At 36.8% G+C, this 20,189-nt stretch overlaps 1 protein-coding gene across 14 annotated transcripts in view; it reads left to right on the forward strand.

Moving 5' to 3' along the window:
• NPAS3 (neuronal PAS domain protein 3) overlaps nt 1-20,189 on the forward strand; it is a 783,057-nt gene that overhangs the window by 719,609 nt on the left and 43,259 nt on the right. For all 14 annotated transcript variants that reach the window (XM_087951821.1, XM_087951807.1, XM_087951808.1 and 11 more), the window contains one exon: nt 9,227-9,345. In XM_087951821.1, coding sequence (XP_087807947.1) covers nt 9,227-9,345 — 119 coding nt within the window. The remainder of the gene's footprint in view (nt 1-9,226; nt 9,346-20,189) is intronic.

A 20,189-nucleotide genomic window follows, 5' to 3' on the forward strand; every position in this document is an offset into this window, starting at 1 on the left:
ATGGTGTGAACTTCAACTCCCAGAATTCTCTAGCATTCTGGTTAGGGGATTCAGAGAGTTGAAGTCCACACATTTTAAAGTTGCTGAGCCTGAGAAATACTGTTTTAGGGCAGTGGTCCCCAACCTTTCTGGCTTTGTGGACTGGGGGGGAGAGGAAATGATTCAGGGTGAGTGGCAGGTCCGTACAGCTCCATTTGTGTAAGCAGTAAGCACTCTCGCGTGCAGGTGTGCAGTTCCATTTGTGTGAATGGAGCTTCATATGTGCACATGACAGTACCTGCTACTCATGTAAATGGAGCTGTGTGCATATGCATGCTCACCTGCTGCTTGTGCAACCTGGTTTCAAATGGGCCGTGGTCCAATACCGGGCTACAGCCCAAGGGGTTGCAGACCCCTGCTTTAGAGTATTAAAAGAGCCACACAACACTGAAAAAAGGATAACAAATTCTCATAGTGGAAGGGACAATACTTCGTTTCTTTAGAACAAAGTATTTTGGCACATTAGCACATTGATACATCTTCAGAATAATGTACTATAACATAAATCAGTTACAATTTCAATCATGTTCAAGTCCAGAAAAAATATCTCATATTTTATACCAAGCATTTATTTAGAATCTAAACTGGAGATTCCTTCTAGAAGAACTAAAGTCATATGAAGCTCCTGCACCCCAATAGATGAATGCAGTCTACAGAGTCTTGAATCTTGCCAAATTGTAATTTTTAGCATGACAGAAAAGGAGATTAAATGAGTAATTATATAGATCACATTTAATTCATTGCATTCTAATCATTTTAAAATTAAATTACTTTTGTCCTGGACCTTCTTATTCCTTTTTCCTAGCCCCAATCATTTTTGGGAATGTCTCATACCACTTCAACTACAAAAATATTGTGCATTTTTGTATTAAGGCCATGCTGGTGAGGAAGAAGGAGAACATAGCTCACTCTTCCCCAACCAACTTGGCTTCCAGATGTTGAAGATTAAAGCTGACTTCAGGATGCAACATTGGGAATTTCAAGAGTTTCAAGCATACCTAGGGCAGTGGTGAGCCCAATGTTTTAGCACTGAGAATACAAAACCCAAACTGAGTTGTAGAAAGCTCAGTGATAAAAGGGGAATCCAGTGCTAATGCCCTTTCACTGTGAAATTCATGTTTTATTTCTGCCACAAAGACATCTACTCCAATAAGTCTCAAATGAGCTTCTTATTTTTATTTCCATATATCATGTATTATTTTACTACTGTTTTAATGTTTTTGATGAGCCCTATATAATAATTGTACTAAAGCTAGGAAAGACCCTTCAAATTGTGCAAATTATCACCCAATATCCTTGTTAAAAACAGATGCAAAAATCTTGACTGCAACTTTAGCACAGAGATTGTAGAATATGCTACCATCAATCATACATGCTGCACAATCTGGCTTTATGGAAGGACATCAAGTTTTGGATAATATGATTAGTGGAAATGAGATAATTAGTGGATTATTTTAACAAATGAATCTGAGAAACCTGAAACTACTCTGGTGACATTGTTAGATGTGCAAAAAATCTTTCAGTGTGATTATTTGGAACTTTTTATGAAAGAGATGGATTAATTTCCATTTATATTCCTTGGTTTAAAATCTATTATTTTAGTTCCTTTGCTCGAATTTTCATAAAGGAGATTATTTCCCCTCCAATTAAGATGTATCAAGGGACATATCTTGAATTAATTCTTCTTATATTTAATTTTATTTTTGGACATTTGGGTGGCTGGAATTGAATACAAACTGTTATTACATGGAGGTGATATTTTGGCTCTTGTTAATAATTATCAAATTTCAAAATTATCAAAATTCAAATCTGATGAAATATGGTAAATTTTCTGTGTGTATATATTCCATGGAAATAAGAAATAAGTAAAATAATATGTGGTATTTATAATACAGAAGCCACATTATCTCATTTCTCAATTCAGATAGCTACATCTTCATGAGAGGGAGAGGCTTTGTGTCACATAGGCACAAGGGCTATCCTGTCCCATCTGTAGCTTGTATTGACCAGGAATCTGGAGAAAGCCTAGAAGGCATTTGCATGGGCAGATGGCTCAATTATCTGTGGAAGTGTTCGGGGCTGTGGAAAGCTTCCAGGGGGAACACCCAATGTCCTAGAACATGCAGGACCACACAGTGTCCTTAAAGAACCTCCCAAAAGTATCAAAAAGTACCATGGATATCTTGATATATCTTATCTCCTGTGTGCCAGCCTTTCTGGGTGACTTCTGTATCTCTTGTGTGCCAGCTTGGCTGGGTGTAGTGTGAAAAGTGTATAAATACAAGCATTTTCGATTGCTCGGGGCTTCCTTTCTTTTAAAGGGGCCCGTCTTTGTTCAGCTGAATAAACATGTAAGCTTAAAGGCAACTTTTGGTTCTCCTATCTATATTACTCCTATCTATATTACACCAACCCATATCTCGGAACTAGAGACAGAAAAATGAGTTATTTTAAAAGCAAGAGGAGGGGAAAATTGATCAAGAAGTTATGAATCAAGGCTTAATAAGATGTACCCACAGCCTCTGATTTAAGTCTGAAATTTCCAGAGAAAAGGAAACATAAGAAAGACAAGAGAAGACTTCTTTGCTTCAGAAAACTTGCTATTTTAAAGATATAAATAACCATTCTGACTGAAAGTTTCAATGAGTCGAGATTTGTTCTCTTTAACTCCCTACAAATTAGGAGTTTTTATTTAGACAGTCTGGAATTATACCTTAAACGTGTTCTCAAAGTTTCTCTAGCCACATGTTCCTAAAGTACCATGCCAGAGGGAGATACTATACAGTGTATTCCATTTCATTTAAGTTCGCTTCTTAATCATCAGAAAGATAGCACAAAAAGAGAGATTCCAGATGGGGAGTCACCTGGAAATTGGTAATGGCAGTATGAACTACCATTAGCACCTGGAAAAACCCCTGTACTTTTGCGGCTTTTGGAATCGACTATAGTGCTGCAACGGATGATGGGGGGCGTTTAAGAGCGGTTTAGGTGAGTGTATTTACACCTTTAAATAGTACTGGAAGGCAGAAGCTTCCAGTGCTAACCAAGACCAGATTGTATGCCGTTCTTGCCGGATGGGAAGTTTGTTGTCTGACATTAAACACCTTGAAACCTGCTGTTGTATGGTAGTTTGTGTGCAAATCTGCGAGCTTTCAGAAGACCGGCTGAGACCTAGCCTCTATCCCAAAGCAGAAAGCACAGCCAAGCCATTCAGCTGTAGGAAACCTCCTTCGGTTTATTTATTACTTGGATTCTGTTAAATATTTAGAGAGACTGGTTATTTAGAAGATGTGAATATTTTTAAATTATATCACACAAGATTAATAATGTTAACAATTGTTTGAAAATATACATGAGTCTATAGAAAAGATTAAATTACATGAAAATGACTAAAACTTCACAATTGGTATATACATATTAAGAGGAATGCCTGAGGTAATTCCACTTAGATACCTTACAAAATTTGATCTGTTGATCATTACATTTTTATGAAATTGTCAGGTTCTTTTTCTCTCTTGCCCATAGTGAGCAATGGGGTTCACTTAACAGCCATGGTGTTTGCTTAACAACCACTGCAAAAAAAGATCACACAATTGGGTGCTAAAGTAAAAGGTGACCCATTTTACAACTGTTCTGACTTACAACTCAGTTGCAGTTGTAAGTCAAAGACAACCAGAAATAGCTAGCTCAGTGTTTCTCAATGTCAACAACTTTTAAGAAATATGGACTCAGAATTCTCCATCTAGCCATGTGTGCTGAGTTTGAAAACATTGATCTAGAGGCCTTTTTATTACAGAAAGCTGGGCTTTCAGCTTGGAGCTCATCCTGTTTAGGAAGTCATATTATATTCCCCAAAAGACACGCCTGCAGTATGGATGTGCTTTTGTCTCTCCAGTTGTTGGTTGGATTAACATGTGATAGATAGCAGCAACTAGAAATTGTCTGCAATTGTGTACAGTTTGTCAACCACAAACTGTACAAAACTATATCCTGACAGAACAGATAAGTTTTATGTTTCACTGCTCTAAAACAAGCAAACTGATTGGAGCTGGCAATGTTTATCTATGACTTAGGGCTGTGCAAAACATTTAGGAACGACACTTTAGTAACCACATGAGAGAACATGTGAGAGCAAAATTGGATACATAGGAGAGAACCATCTCATGTGTTGCCCTTAATGTAAGGAATGTATTGAAATCTCTCTGCCTATAGAAAATAAACATGATCTTGATCTTTCTTCTTAGCCAGTTCAGTTTTAATTCATTTTTGTCCAAGGTTTGTTGTTGGTTATTTTGCTGTTGTTGTTTTTTCATTGTTAGCCTTCTTATGGCCCTCTGGTAAGACAGCAGTTGAATAAGCAACAGTTATATTAATATATTCCAATTTACAGTAAAAGATGTCCTATCAAGTTTACAAGTCTGCTCCCCATATCTTGCCATAAGATACAATACACCTACTTGACTCAAAAATAAGCCCCATTAAAATAATTTCTCAATATGAAAACATTATTAAAGATTTTTTGGGTATCTTAATCATGTTATCTGACAAATACAATATGTATACAGCCTGTTTTGAAAGTCTTATAATGATCGCAGATGCTTTCCAATGATTCTTCACTTAATGTTGAAGTTGTGGCATCTGTTTATTTAAAATAAATATTGAGTCCCTTCACAGTCTGTGGTATAACTGTTTCTAAACTGCTGCTTCTAGCTAGTAGGATTATTTCAGAACTGCTGTGCTTCTCAGTCTGTATTTATTGTCATGGTTATTGTTATAGAATAGGTATGATTTTCATGGTCTGATTTATGAGATTAGCATTGCTTCTCATGTGTGCAGTAACCTACAAAATGATTTATTTCTGTGATAGGTGGTAAATTCTGAATCCTTCAAAATTCCATGTGCATATATTTCATCCCAACTTTATACAAATTATTAGTGGTAAGGGTGAACATTATTAAATTAATTGTATAAAATTAGTGCTTAATACATTCTAGAACAAGTCACTTGTTGTAGTTTCTACCTTTTATGCCTTGAGCCCAGCAAATTCAATGGCATTTGCAGAAATCCTGATCACACCAAAAGAATAAGATGTGCAGAGTGGCATCATGTTATAAATGCCGCAGTTACATACTTGTGTCCCAATGCCTTAACAAAGTTCTGATATTTGTGATGTGACTCATATTTGTCCACTAAGCAGAGGTGGTATTCAGCAGGTTCTGACTAGTTCTGGAGAAGCAGTAGCGGAAATTTTGAGTAGTTGAGAGAACTGGCAAATACCGCCTCTGACTGGAGATTTTACAGTATCCTTCCCCTGCCGTGCCCGCCAAGCCACGCACACAGAACCAGTAGTAAAAAAATTGGAATCTCACTACTGCCTGTAAGACACCTTTGGTCAATTCTCAGTGTAGAAGGAAGAAAAGAACACTTGCCTGATAGTTTCAATTTTGACAAGTTGAAAATACCTCTGTGCCATAACAGAGTATTTTTTGCCAAGCTGATCCTCTTCACCTGTGTTGGATGATAATTTATATTATTCATATCCTTAGTTTTGAGTGGGAAGATTGTAACCAATAAGGCTTGAAGGAATCAGGTTGGGAGGGCTGATATAAAATAGAAATACTATGCTGGCACAGAGCAGAAAATTCCTAGGGAAAAGTAAACTGTGTAGGTTCAAGTTGGGCAATTGAGAGTGTACTTAATTCTCATCATAGATCCAGATTGTCGGCTGTTCCTTCAGAGGTAGGCTATGGACAGTAATATAGTAGAAAATTGTAGAACTGACACTGGAATCAATCCTTCTTTTTTCCTGACATCTCCTTCTAAAATGTACACAGATACACACAGAGACATTTTCTTTCTAGATAAATCATCTTCCTAGACAAACCTGCTTTTCAAACCAGTAGGAGTTTTCAGACTTTAGTTGTTCAAATCTACTTGAAGATTTCTAGTTGGCTGAAGTGTCATCCTGTTGCAAGCTCATTGCTGTAGCATGTAACATTTCTTCTCATCTCTTTCCTTCTTTCCTTCCTTCCTTCCTTCCTTCCTTCTCCATGCTTCAAAAGATTTGTCTCATTCTTTCTGTCTCGTGCACAAGAGTACAGAATAGAAGTGCAAATAATTTAAAAAGGGAGAGTTGATTAATGCTGATGAGGCAAAAATGCAGAAATAACATTAGAAAAATGTAAAGGAAGAAGACATGCAGGTAACTTTGTGACTTTCAGGGAATCAGGATGCAGATTCCCCATTTCCCTTGGATAAAGAGGAATATTAAACCTGCAGATTGATAAAGCAAAATGAAATCCCATTCTCTTCATGCTTCAGGCCAAGCTCTTGAGTTAGTCAAAAGTGTCCAAATACATCTTACCATATTTTGGTTTAAGCAGTTGCTGTAATGGCATCCAGGTATTGTACAACAAATAACATGGCTAACTGCAATGGAGGCGTAAGGGGGACACGGGAGTTCCTACATGGGAAAAGGACCTAAACTTGTTTTGAGTCTCTCATTGTCACCAAACAATATCATTAATTGTGCCATTATATCCTATTGATTAACTCCAAATCCCAAAATCACTGCATATGCTTTCTTATGCACTTTGGTCAAGTTGTCATAGAAAAGGAATGACCAAATTACGTTGTTGCTCTTTTCCTACCCCTTTTCCATGTAGTTTCTGGATTGTTGTCCTATTCATTGTGAAAACATGTGGTGGAAAGAAGGGGTAGGTGAGATGAAGTCCAATTATTTAAGTTGTATTATGCTAATAAAAACGCAGCAGAACTGTTAAAAACCATTGCTTATGCCCATTAAAAAGCAAAAGGGACTTCAGAAACCTCAGAACTATGGAGAGACTGTGTATTTCAAAATATCAAATGGACCCTGGAAAAAGTAATTTAAACAGAATAAAATTTGTAGTATTAAAACTATTTCATTTAATCAGAACTCCCACTATTATGCAGGTAGCAGTATGAGAAGGGAGGGGAAATCTAAAGACTTCGTCTGAGTAGTTTTTAAAGGAGAGTGTGTTTATATGAAACATTTAAATATACTTCACCAACTAAATATATTTAATGCATAGAGCATAGTTTGATTAATGGCTGTTGGCCATAAAACAGAACTTCACAATCAGAAGCACTGTACATCTGAAAACAAGTTGCTGTGATTAAACAAAACAAAAAAAACCCGATTAGGAAAATGCTGCTCTGATGCCATGCTTCTGGGAAGTGTCTGAGTCAAGAGACCTTTCTTTTCATCAAACAGAAGTCTTCTTATGTTCTTAATTAACACAACTTCCATGTGTTTAGTTCATAATTTTTAACAATACATTGTAACATATTTTGCTCGCTGCTTATGTTAGGTTATAATGTGCTGGACTGTAGCTGCCGCGTGTGTGAAGCCAATTTTAATATTTATTCACTCAGCGGGAGGAACACATGCTGTGGCTTTCTTAATGTACACTTTAACCACTGTACTATTGAGTGCGGTATAGTAGCAGTAATAATTCATAGTGAGTCTCTTCATGCCATTATTGCTTAGGATCTTTTTTTTGGGGGGGGGGGGTTAGAGTTCTAGTCACCTTGATTATATATATATATCCTTGCTTTGAAGCTTTCATTGTTTAGATACTGAAAACATGATATTACCCAATGAAACCCAGCACTAAGGCCAGATTTGTGGTGTGGTTTCTGACGGCTTAGCACTTTACTAGGTCTCTGGGGACATCACCAGTAAATGTGAAAGAAGCCAACAATAGATTGGCATACTTTTCTATTTCCACTAGAATAGAGGAGTAAATTAAGTCTAACCTTAAATGTATAATCTGTCCTTGGGAAACAGAAAAAAATAGGATATAGCATCTTCGAGCTCTCAGCATCCCTTATGAAGAAAAAAAAATGGTTCTAAGGGTCTCTGATCTTGTGTTTTAGTAAAATAGAACTGCACGGCTGACTGACAGTTCTGATCTAAAGCATTTACATTTAAGTTTTGATCTCTCTGCTTTTGATTAAAACTAATGAGCTCATTTAATTCAAAATGGGAATCTCTGATAAGAGAAATAAGGTTGATGTGATTGGATTAGAGGGGCAAATTAAACTCTTAGAGCAGAAGTTTGTGCTTATATAGTGTATTAAAAAGCTGTTGGCGTATTATGGCGTGTTAGATGATGAGAAAAATTTCATAGTAATTCATATTTAATCAGAAGAAATGAAAGTACTAAATATAACATGGCTCTGCTTTTCCCCCGAGTGATAAAGAGCTGTACATTTAAAATGACATGAAATTCATGCTCTCTTTAAAAAAACAGTCTTGAGACACACTGAAGAAAAAAAGCATTATTGTCAGTGGGCTAATCACAACAGAGTAGAAATCCAAAGTAAAAAATGGCTATAGGAAAGTAAATATATGCAAGTTAATATCAACAGCCTAACCCTTTTCAAATAAAGGGGAAAAACCTTGGTCGATAAAAGCAACAGTCTTTAAATTTGATGAAAACTGCTTGACTAGTGTCCTTTGAACTGCCTAAACTGAAATGTTTTCTTGCCAATATATTTGTAGAGGTTTGCTTCTCAATTAAACATCTTGCACAACAAAAGTGTGCTTGCATTTGATAGGAAAATAAAAGCACTCAAGTACGTGACCTTTTTACTCATGTTCAGGTGGACGAATGTTACAATTATCTCTTCCCTACTCTCAGATAAAAGCCAGCTCCAATTTGACGGAAAGAGCAACGGGAGAGGGAAGCTTCCAATTGAAGCGAGAAAACAACAATTTATTATTTGAAAATTGTCCATAATATATGGACTGGTGGTTTTCATGGGGGCATTGAGGAAGGCCATGTTGAATTGACAAAATTTGTGGGATAGTCTCAGAAAAATAAATAGGCTCTTTTCCTAAAATCAGTTTGTTTTTTCAAGTTTTTTTCTACCGTGGAGTTTTGCTTGCAGAGTATTAAGAGAATGCTATGAATTGTCATCCTAAGCAATTTGGCTCCCCTCCCCCAGCCCCTATTTCTATCATGAGCAAGGTGAAAGAGATATTATTTATTTGCTTATTAGTTATGCCTACAACTTCTGTGCTGGTCAATTTAAAAAACAACACCTCTTCCACTTCTTGCATTTGGCCCTAGGTTAGCTATTCAGAAGAACTCTCTAAAAGTTAAATGATCAATAAATTATTTTGTTATGTCTATTTTAGTGGAAACTACAAGCCCAAGTCTACTTTCAACAGACAACAATCTAGAGCGTTCTTTTTTCATTCGGATGAAATCTACACTGACCAAGCGAGGTGTACACATAAAATCTTCAGGATATAAGGTAAACTTTTGTTTTGTCTCCCTAAATATTCTCCATCTTTTTAAAAAGATATATGATAGATTGTAGCAGATCCCAGAATCTCCTCTCTAGAGCTTCATAACAGCTGAGCCTGGATAGTTTTCCAAATATTGCACAATTTGAGAAAGTGAAAGGCCATAGATGATATTTTTGCAGTATATCCATCAGATATCATAGCAAGGTGAAAAAATCAACAGCATTATTTAGTGTCACAGACTATCTGGGGCAGTCCTTAAAAATTCTTCATGTAGAATGAAATAATTAAAAGCCTCATTTAACACAAGAGATGCTTCTTAGGATGCATATATTCCATGGATTTAATGAGAAGGAATGCTGTATTGGGAGTTTACAACTATTTTTCTATCACCACCAATGAATTGGGGGGAAAGTTTTATATCAAAAATTATTTTCACTGGAAGAATTTTCATTTTTCTTAATGTATGTATGATCTTAAATACTTTTATGAACAAGGATGACTTTGAGTTGTTGGGAATTCAGATCCATCACTGATGTTGTGATTCTGGATATAGTTTTTCTTGCTTTAACTTTCTTTGTGATTAATAATCCCAAATTTCACTTTCAGTCCTTGCACTTAATTTCCTGTTTGTTCTGCTGCTATCCTGCTTTCTCTTGTTTTACAAGAGATAAAGATTTGTCAATATACTCAGAATATAACATTGCTGTTGCATGCCACCCCAACCCACATTGTTTGAGTTGAGTAGCTCTATAATTCAGTTGAATATGTAAATAAATAAAAGCTTTTTCATGTTTTACACAACCATCTATTAACAATCCGTTCTGTTATTACTTTTCTTACTATTTTGGTTATGTTATAGAACACTGAATCTAAAACAACCAGCCTACTCAAATTTATTTAGGAGCAATCAGACTTTGAAAATAATACAATCTGAAATGCCTTACTGTTATTTTGGATGCATGTCAGATGAGAGCAGGTATAAAACCAAAGTTCTGTGCCAGGTCTTGAGAATATGAAAATCACAAATTCTTTCTTTGGTTATGGCTTGTGCTTATTGCTATTAGATTTAAGACAACTTGACTTGATCTTTAATGGAGATGATAGAATAAGTCTTTTTTTAAAAAACTACCACACTCTTTCTATTATGCACATTATGTGCAATGGTTTTATAATAGTGAGAATAAACTTCCAGGTTGTATTTACAGCTTTTATCAACCCTATGTCACCCCTAAAGACTGCAGAAATATAACTTGTAGAATATACTAACAAGATCTTGAAAGCCTACCAGGGCTTTCTATTGACCTCCCTTATGTGAAACGGAATCAAGATGGGATTATACTCAGTCTCTTTCTCATGCCTATTCCTTTCCCAGTTTAGAGCTGTTGTTTGCTCTTTCTTAATGTGCCTCTTAATGGCTCTTATATGCTTGGTCAAGGCTATCTTTGCATTCCTCTATACATTTGGTGTTGATTCTTCATTGTGGAATAAAAGAAAGGAACCAAGTTATTACAAAACAAAACAAAAGATAAAAGAAGATGGTAATACATGAAAACAGACAGAAAATGCTGGAAAAATAAGATTTTTCAGTTTAAGAAAAAAATTAAAACAATCTTTTTTGTGAAGAAGAAACATCTTAGGCATCTCCAGGAAAATGTATGCTCTGGAATTCTTCTTGATATAAATGCAAATAATACTTTTGAATATTTTTAAGAAATTATTTTTTTAAAGAATTCAATGCTTTGCCTCTAATGCTGAACTCAGTATGCTTTCATGTGGTACAAAACATACAATATAGTATCATTTCTTATAGGCAAATTCTAAGCTTCATAATTAAATATTTAATTGCTCTATATAAATTTAAGATAAGAGAGTTTGTGTCTGGTCAGTAATAGCAGAGAGTGGGTGTTTGTTTGTTTTTTGCATATGGCTGACAGTAGGGAATAGAGAGAAACTTTCCAAAATGACAACACTGACTTAATATTGGGATAAAAAGACAGACAAATTAACAGAGTTGAAAGGGATCTTGTAGGTCATCTAGTCCAACCCCCCCCCCTGCCCAAGCAGGATACCCTACACCATTTCTGACAAATGACAGTTCACTCTCTTCTTGAAAGCCTCCAATGATGAAGCTCGTGCAACTTGCGAAGGCAAACTGTTCCACTGGTTGATTGCTCTCACTGTCAGAAAATGTCTCCTTATTTCAAGGTTGAATCTCTCCTTGATCAGTTTCCATCCATTATTCCTTGTCTGGGCTTCAGGTGCCTTGAAAAATAGCTTGACCCTTTCTTCTCTATGGCAGACCCTCAAATATTGGGACACTGCTATCATGTTTCCCCTGGTCCTTCTCTTCACTTGACTAGCCATGCCCAGCTCCTGCAAACGTTCTTCATATGTTTTAGTTTCCAGTCCCCTAATCATCCTGGTTGCTCTTCTCTTTTTCTAGACTCTCAACATCTTTTTTAATAGTGTGGTGACCAAATCTGGATGCAATATTCTAGGTCTTACTAAGGCTTTATAGAGTGGTATTAGTACCTCCACTTGATCTTGATTGTATCCCTCTGTTAATGCAACTTAGGATTGCATTGGCTTTTCGGGCTGCCACCGCACACTGCTAGCTAATATTTAACTGGCTGTCCACTAAGATTCTGAGATCTCTCTCACAGTTACTGCTATTAAGCCTGGTTTCACCCAGTCTATACATGTACTTTTTGGTTGTTGTTGTTGTTGTTGTTGTTTTGCTTAAGTGTAAGACTTTACTTTTCTGTACATTGAATTTCATTTTGTTAGATAGGGCCCAGTGTTCAAATCTGTCAAGATCCATCTGGATCTTGAGCCTATCATCTAGCTATTCCTGCCAGCTTAGTATCATCTGCAAATTTGGTAAATTCCCCTTCTATTCCCACATCTAAGTCGTTTATGAAGATATTGAAGAGTACTGGGCCTAAGATGGAACCTTGTGCTACCCCACTGCTTACTTCCCTCTATGTAGACATAGAAGAAAAAAAGTTTGAAAAAGACTTGAATGCTTGAGTGGAATAGTGGTTAAAGTCTAGGACTAACTCTCCTTGAGTTTCCTGAAGAATAGCAAGAAATAAATCTGATAAATAAGAATAAATGTATGTTCACACCTTGAACTATTGTTGACTGTGTAATAAACACTCAATCCTGAATTTCAACCGATGGTAAAATATTTCTGTCAAGTGACTAAATAAATTGTTTGACTACTGACACTTTTGAGTAACATGTATGTCGGCTATTATATTCTCAACATCAATTTACATATAACCTCAGGCATTTCTGAGGGAACGTTCTTGAGAAAGAACTTGGTTACTGTGATGCAGAGATTGTCTGGTGTTCAAGGTGGAATAGAAAACGTCTTGCAAAGTTTAGTCTTTATGAAAGCAGTTATTAGGGAAAACTAAGGAGACTTTATTTAACACATTTATCTATAATATAAAAAGGTCTCAGTATATATAGATCTACACTGAGGTTTTCACAAACTTTAGTGAAGATCTATATATTTAGCCCTTGTTATTATATAGTATAGTATATGTATTAAAATACAACCTCCTTAGTGGTATGAAATTATTATTTATTTATGTTATACTGTATAGAAGTTGGCTTTCTTTTAGTCAGAATGTGAAGAATTCAGTTTGTAAGAACTTCTCATTCCTCATATTTGGAGAAATCATAGAAATGTGAATATTTAAACATCATCTTTACTTCTTTAATAGCCATTTTTATCTCAGCATTTAGGCATATTATATTCTTTGGGAAATTTAATTCAATGCAATAAAATGAGATAAAAAATAATATGCAAACATTTAATTACTGGAATGCATCCAAAGTATTTGTAATGAACATTGAAAATTGATGGATATATTACCTCTAATCAACATTCTTGTACTAAAATAATCTTGAAATAGGTATAAGTTAAAAAATTGAAAAATCTTTGTATCTCCAATAATGTTTTCACACACAAAAATGGATACACACCCAATTTAATGTTTCTATTGCTATTCTGCCAAGACTATCTTACATTATGGACTATAGAATGAGGTAATCACAGTTCTCCTGAAAACTTTAATCAATCAGTCAATTAATCAATCAATTGATAATCCAATCAACCTGTTTAATCAAATCAGTCACTTGCTGTTGTACCTAGAATATATATGAATTGCATTATTCAATTCAGAAAAAAAAATCACAATATCATGACATTGGAAGTGAGATATCAATAGAAGGCCTATTACAGATACTTATTGGGTTACAATAGCATTTGGGACCAGAATTTTCCCTAGTTACCAACCTAATTTTCCCATTTAGTTAATTTTCATCAGTAAAATGATGTGATCATAAAGCACAATACTGCGTGATTACATTGTTTAGCAACAGCAATTCTGGCATTCTAGGACTACTCAGGTCATAAAGTGGGAAGAAGTGGGGGTCCCAGGCAAGGAGTGAGGGTGGAGATGCCACACACAATCACTGTAGAGGTCAGGAGGTGTGCAAATTCTACAGGAGATTTTGTGGGTAGGCTCTAGAGAGTGCAGGCATACCAGCAAGACCCATGGGCAAGTTGGCAAGAGCTCACAAGTGGGCTGGCAGGGGCTGCAGGTGGGCCAGCAAGAGCCAAGGGCAGGCACTAGGGAACATGTGCAGGCTGCCAGGGGCCCTAGTGGATTGGTAGAGAGATGCTGTGGACTAGGAGATCTCTGGAATCTTCTACTCTGTAGGAGGGCTTACAACCAGTCCACAATTATGATATTGCAGCAAGCTACAGTCACGTGATTGTCATTTACAGCCACAAGCAAAGACAATGGGAAAGTTGGCAGAGAAGGTTGCAAGTTGATCCTATAAGTTGTTCCTGCCATGTTTTTTTCCCCCTGAGGAGTCCCTTCATTCAGTGCTATCATAATTTTGAACAATTGCTGAATGAACCAGAAGGATTATGATTGGAATCAAGCCTCAGAGCCAAATCATTATTGCTCTTCCCTATATTTAGCACCTAGGTTTTGTTTTGCTACATCCAATTCCTTTATTCAATAAATAAATATGTGTCAGGTATCATACACTGCTACAGAATAAGAGAGCAAGAGAGTTGAAAGGGACCTTGGAGGTCTTTCAGACAAATGATTATCCAATCTCTTCTTTAAAATCTCCAGTGTTGGAGCACCCACAACTTCTGAAAGCATTGATTTAATGGCTTGGGTAATGGGTCACCACACAACCCATTACCCAAGCCATTACAACACAGGAGGCTAATGGAAAAGAGATCAAAACACAAACGACCCAGGAGATTAAAGCACAAGATCCAGGATATCTCCACAACAAAACTCACAAGGCCATCACACAGCTCATTATACCAACATCAACTCCATCAACCAATCAAGAGGCAGCAGCACAGCCAACCAGCCCAGCACACACCCATCCACCAGTATTTATAGAGAGACGGCAGCTCCGATCACACACTGTTTGCACTGGCACGAAGCCGAAAGCACCAGCCTGAGGATGGCGAGTGGGACCTCACCAAAACGTCGCCAAGATAGTCTTAATCTTACACAGGAAAAGACCCGAACACACCTAGATCTACATATATGGTATTCAGCTTTTTTCGGGTATTTTCCCACATCATTATAGTTGTGCTTTTAAAGTTGTAGCAACGTTTCGGCAGAATCTCATCTGCCATCATCAGGCTTCTGTATTGTGTTCATCGAACACAATACAGAAGCCTGATGATGGCAGATGAGATTCTGCCGAAACGTTGCTACAACTTTAAAAGCACAACTATAATGACGTGGGAAAATACCCGAACAAAGCTGAATACCATACATGTAAATACCCGTGAAAACTATCTGTTTATAGCTTTAAAAGACAGAAGAAGATCTTAGGCAACTTTTACTTGTACTGAAAAAAGAGAGCTGATACACAATAAACTACAGGCATTATGGGATGCCTTCAGTCATTTTATAGTCAAATGCATTCATAAATTTTTGTACAGTTATAAGAAGTTGACTTCGATGATACAAAACTCACAGGAAAGCTTTAGATCACAGGAGTAACCAAAGATGAAGTTTATGCTGACAATTTATCACCTCTTGTCTGTCAAGGAAAAACATTTTAGGATCTCCCTATTAGCAACTGTATGCTACTCTGAAATTGTATTTTGAAGAAGATAGTCTCCCATCTGTCTTTTCTTTAGAATTCTTTCTTTTGTTTTATACTTCAACATGTTAAATTTACAAAATTGTATTTTTCAAAGCAGAATAAAATATGTGATGTCCATTATACAAACTCTTACCAAAAATAAAAACACCTACCACCAAGATAAACAGGAATGTAAATCTCTTAACAAAAATACATAGTTTCTATTACAGGAGAATCCCATGCAAGAATTGCCATAGACAAAGATAAAAATGCAGTTGATGTGTGTTGTCTGTTTGCTGTGGCACAATTTTATTACTAATAGTGCTTTACTGAACTGAAAGTCATCTTCAAGAAAACATGCTATGTGTAGCTATCTCGATTACATCTCTCAAGATATGAATGTGACAATTCTATTGTATTGGCAATGCATTGCATGCTAATATAGATAAATATTACTGTTCCCTTTTTCTTCCATATGTGTGTGTGTGTGTGTGTGCGTGTGTGTGTGTGCGTGCGCGCTTATATTGACAGGGCATTCATAGAATACTATAAATTCTATCACTAATTTTGGCCAGTTCAAATTGATTCTGCAGGAACTGCAAATAATGAACATCCAGGCAGAGGCAAAAGAGAAAACAATTTATTCAGCCATATAAATAGATGCAAACTGGAGAGTATATTTAGCCACAGATTTTATCAGATAATGCACCCAATAATCTTCAAAGTATGAAGAGGTATTCAATAGAGAACATTAGGTCAATGCCCTGCCTTACTTTTAATTTCCCTGATAGGCTAAGTAATAAGTTGAAGGAGGGTGGGGGAGAAAAGCTTTCTTCTTTGAAAGAGGAATGTTGTTTTGAAACTTCCTGAACTATAATTATATCGAGCTGGGCTTCTAAATGGCAAAATGAAAGCAAAACAAAACTGCAACAGTTCATTCAAACTGGGTTCACACATCATATAAACCAAAGTTTTACTGGCTTGATTTTGATTTAGCACAATGTGGTATATAAAAGTATTTTATGACATAATGTGTGAACCGATACCCTGACTCCTCCAGTAATGACTTAAGACAAAACTTACGGTGTCATCTTACAGTGTCTGAATTAATTCAGCTTGCATTCCTGCCTTTTGTAAACTTCTATTAAGGTATTTACTCGGGAAGACGAGGGAGTGTTGATATCCAATTGTAATGGTACTTGTGTAAAATAATAAGGTCATTGCCCGACAATTGTTACTATATGGATTCTGCATTAGTATGAGTCAAAGATCACTGTCCTCAATATCCTTTGACTAGTAACACTGGTGGACCTGGTTGAAAGACTGCAGTTTATTACCTGGATATGCTATTATCACTTATGACATATTCATTTGAAAGGTCCTTGGTGCGCTCTGAGCTTGCTTGTTTTCTTGCAGGCGTTTCATTACCCAAACTAGGTAACATCATCAATGCACATCATAACATCATAGTTTGGGTAATGAGATGTCTGCACGGAAACAAGCAAGCTCAGAGAGCACCAAGGACCCCTCATTTCAACCCTGTGCTACAAATGTTCTCCTTTACTGATATGCATTTGAATCTTCTGATCGGCATCTTCCTAAACAGACTCACCAAAAGGAAAGCTGATAGATATCAACTTTTGACATGCATATGTGTATTATCTATCTATCTATCTATCTATCTATCTATCTATCTATCTATCTATCTATCTACCTACCTACCTACCTACCTACCTACCTACCTACAAACACACACACACACACATACACACATACACACACACACTCATACACACACACATACCTAGGTTGAAAAGGCAAATATATATCAAACAGTATACAGGAAGTCCTCAATTTACAACAGTTTGTTTAGTCATCATTCAAAGTTACAGTAGCACTGAAAAAAGTGACATGATCATTTTTCACACTTATGACTGTTTCAGCATCCTCATGGTCACATGATTTATTTTCAGATGCTTGACTCATATTTATGACAGTTGCAGTGTCCTAGAGTCATGTCATTCCCTTTTGCAACCTTCTGATAAGCAAACTCAATGGGGAACCAGATTTGCTTAACAACCTTGTTGCTAATTTAACAACTACAATGATTCATTTAACAAATGTGGCAAGAAAAGTCGTAAAAATGGGACAAAAGTCACTTAACAGATTTCTCACTTAGCAATATAAATTTTGGGCTCAATTATGGTCATAAATTGAGAACTATCTGTGGTTCTAAAAGTCCTGCCCAGCTTATTTCCGGAAACTTGGGAGATTCAGGAAGGAGCACATGCAAGTTGATTTAAAATAAGAATGAAATCATAGGAAGAGTCAGCTTATTCACAGTTTAGCTCCTTCTTCAAAAAAAGAGTTAATAGAAGTCAACTCGATAGATGAGCAGGGAAACAGAAAGCAAGTGTGGCAATTTGACTTTAGCTGAATTATGTGTGTAAAAGCTGGGGAGAAAGATAACGAGCTCAATAATATGACAAACAGATTCAATGATGAGGGTGCAAGTTCAGAAAGTTGTCATAAAGACCTCAATGAAAAAAAATTCAAGGCCTGCTTGGGTTGACATTAGCTGAAAAAGCAGGTTAGAGAGAGAGGGAGGAGGTGGGGGCAGAATCCAAGTCAACATAGGACTTCAGAAACCCCAGCCAGGTATCCAGTCCCTTTTCTGTGACAAGTAGAATCTGTTAAAAAGAAGGACATGTTTAATTACCTCTCTGGGGAATATAAACCAGAAAGGAGGTTGGGTGGGGGGGGGGGTTTGATTTTCCGAATAGACTCAGAAAGTAGAGAAAAAGTGAGTTGAGGAGCAAATTAAGAAAAGCTGACTGTGGAACAACAAAGCAAATTGCAAGGGCTTCTTGAGCAAAAAAGTCACAGCAGGAGGAGGCAGAGGTAATGCCAGAAGAAGAAAGAAAAGGAGACTCAACCCTAGAAAAGGCAGCTGAGGGAACTGTCCAAGCAAAAAAAAAGAAACCCTACTAGCTGTAGGGGAAAAATGACAAGAGGTGCAAACTAGAAAGTGCAGTGAAATGGGGTTAGAAAAAGGCTGAATGAGAGAAAGGAAAGAAATGCTACTAAGGAGACCATCTTGCCTTGACTAACTGTAGGCAAAATTCAGAAAGATTAAAGCTGCCTATGGTTGAGTCTGCGTAGCTCTCAAGAATCCCTTCTGTTGTCCTCTCTGCCACCAAATCAGAAGTCTTCCAGTCTTTTCAACAAGTGTGAGTGAAACAAAATCAGGCCTCAAAACTTCCCAACTCAGAAACCTCTTAAACCTGCCAGCCAGTGCAAAGAATTATATCACTTGCCCAATGTCACTACCTTAAGAAATTGACCCTGGAAGAAAGATTTCCATGCAACTCAAGTTTGTTATCTCAAGTTTGTTGTTTTTAGTTGCTTTTCTCATTCCTTATGCCCATCCGTATTTCTCCCTGCACCATAGATTTGCTCTCTTTGGCCACCTCCCTTTTTGAAAAAAAATGTTTTCCTGACCAATCCTTTTTCTTCTGATTGCTGCCTGTGTTCCCAACTATTTTCTTTGCAGTCTTGGTGACAGAGTTTCCTAGAGGGTACGCACTGTAAGACCAAATACCTTCCGTAACAGTGATAGACAATGTGCTTTTTTAGGAAAGCCCATTTCCAATTACTCAGGCCCTTTTGTTATGTGAACTAAACTATGAGCATTTCCTGTGATTTTTGTTTTTGCAAAGTATACAAATTGCAGAGTTTCAACCCTCTGGAAATAAATTGGTAATTTTCATTTTGCAGAGCATCTTAGTTATTAATTGGTATCTATTGACTAAACCCTGTAGTGAAATTATTATTTTTAAAATAAAGCACTAGTTATAAGCATTTCTGACATTAATGGTTTCGAGTTTTGGAGTCCCTTACTAAATATGGTTTTTTGTATTTATTTCACAGAACAAAACTTTTATTCCAGGGAGAGCAAAACTGAGCATAGGCATTATCAGAATGAGGCTTACATATTCCCTTCCACTTTCCTCTTCCTCTCAAATGGTGTAACTATCTCTTTCCCTGTTCATGAGTACAATTATAATTCATGGAAGCCCCATTTACCTAGAAATTCATATTGGAAAACATGCCTAATTGATGGTTTTGAATTCGACTTTCCAGATCTGCATGTAAAGCAAGGGTGAGATTCTACCAGTTCGCACCTATTCTCTAGAAACAGTTGTTAACATTCTAAGCAGTTTGGAGAACCGGTTGTTAGAAGAAATTACTGGCCTAATCCTGTAAGGAAGGCAGGAAGGAAACATTCTGGTGTTCCTTACAGAAACTGCCTCTCCGTTAACCCTTATTACATTCTTGGCAGGACTAGACTTCATGTCTCGGGAACTTCTCCGGTGTTTTTTTCCCTCCTTTGCTGGTACTTTGCTTGTGTAGAGTGACCATTCAAAGTTACAATGGCACTGAAAAAAGTGACTTATGACCATTTTTCACACTTACAACTGTTGCAGCATCCCCACAGTCATGAAGAGGCCAGGCGAGGAGATGCATGCCTCGATGTGAGTAATATTGAGTTGGTCATGCCTACCAATAACATGACCACCAAGCCACGCCCACCAACTAAGCCATGCTCACAGAACTGGTTGTTAAAAAATTTGAATCCCACCCCTGATGTAAAGGCCACTTGGTTTGTTGACATCAAAACAAAGAAAGGGTATGCGAAAGT

Source organism: Notechis scutatus, chromosome 1, assembly GCF_049901735.1.
Source record: "Notechis scutatus isolate UNSWTSFEM ecotype Mainland chromosome 1, rNotScu1.2, whole genome shotgun sequence".
NCBI lineage: Eukaryota > Metazoa > Chordata > Lepidosauria > Squamata > Elapidae > Notechis > Notechis scutatus.